This window comes from Teleopsis dalmanni, unplaced genomic scaffold, assembly GCF_002237135.1.
Source record: "Teleopsis dalmanni isolate 2A unplaced genomic scaffold, ASM223713v2 unscaffolded_contig_5489, whole genome shotgun sequence".
Taxonomy (NCBI): Eukaryota; Metazoa; Arthropoda; class Insecta; order Diptera; family Diopsidae; genus Teleopsis; species Teleopsis dalmanni.
Genome location: NW_024036871.1, coordinates 1 through 1,319, shown reverse-complemented (window position 1 = coordinate 1,319; position 1,319 = coordinate 1). Strand labels below are relative to the sequence as shown.

Below are 1,319 nucleotides of genomic sequence, written 5' to 3'. Positions count from 1 at the left end.
TGGATGGATGGATGGATGGATGGATGGATGGATGGATGGATGAATGGATGGATGGATGGATGGATTGATGGATGGATTGATGGATGGATGGATTGATGGTTGGATGGATTGATGGATGGATGGATGGATGGATGGATGGATGGATGGATGGATGGATGGATGGATGGATGGATGGATGGATGGATGGATGGATGGATGGTTTGATGGATGGATGGATGGATGGATGGATGGATGGATGGATGGATGGATGGATGGATGGATGGATGGATGGATGGATGGATGGATGGATGGATGGTTAGATGGATGGATGGATGGATGGATGGATGGATGGATGGATGGATGATGGTTGGCATGGAATGGATGCGAAATGGACTGGGATGGAGATGGTATGGCATGGATGGATTAGATTGGATGGATTGGATGGGGATGGCATGGATGGCAGGATGGATGGTGGGATGGGGATGGATGGATGGGACGATGGCATGGGATCCGCGATGCGATGGATGGATGGGCGGTGGATGGAATGGGGGACTGGACTGGATGGATTGGCGATGGGATGGGATGGATGGAATGGATGGGATGGCAATGGGACTGGCATGGCATGGATGGATTGGATGGGGATGGGATGGATGGTGGGATGGATGGGACTGGGATGGATGGATGGGATGGGGGGATGGATGGGATGGGATTGGATGCGATAGATGGATGGATGGGATGGATGGATTGGAATGGGAGGATGGAATGGATGGCAGGATGGATGACTGGTGGATAGGATGGGATGGATGGACTGGATGGGTGGCATGGGTGGATGGAGGGAATGCGATGATTGGGCATCGTGGATGGATGGCATTGGGGAATGTGGGCATGAAATGGATGGGGAACTGGCATGGATGGATGGATGGATGGCTGGATGACTGGATGGATGGATGGATGTTAACTTCTAGAGTGCACCGTTCTTCCGCTATTGTTGCTAGAAGTATGATATTCAGACAGCATTTTTTTGTACAGCATATCTCAAAAACGTTTAATCCAATTTGGTTGATGTGTTGATTTGTATTTAGCTTATTGTTTTATCTTTAAAATGATGTTTCACTTGTTTCTCTACCTGCTATACTTCAAAAGTTATAAGCCATTTAGTCGATTATTCATTTGTGTCTCTATCTGCAATAGTTGACAAGATATGAGGCATTTACCCAAGGGATAAAATTTGAATGGATGGATGGATGGATGGATGGATGGATGGATGGATGGATGGATGGATGGATGGATGGATGGATGGATGGATGGATGGATGGATGGATGGAAGGATGGATGGATGA

At 47.8% G+C, this 1,319-nt stretch overlaps 1 protein-coding gene across 1 annotated transcript; it reads left to right on the top strand.

Moving 5' to 3' along the window:
- Nucleotides 1-342: 342 nt before the first annotated feature.
- Nucleotides 343-858, top strand: LOC119665448 (the record flags this gene model as incomplete). The annotated part of the gene is made up of 1 exon (XM_038074671.1): nucleotides 343-858. A coding segment is annotated over exon 1 (516 nt), but the record flags the coding sequence as incomplete, so codon positions are not given.
- Between the last annotated feature and the right edge of the window lie 461 nt (nucleotides 859-1,319).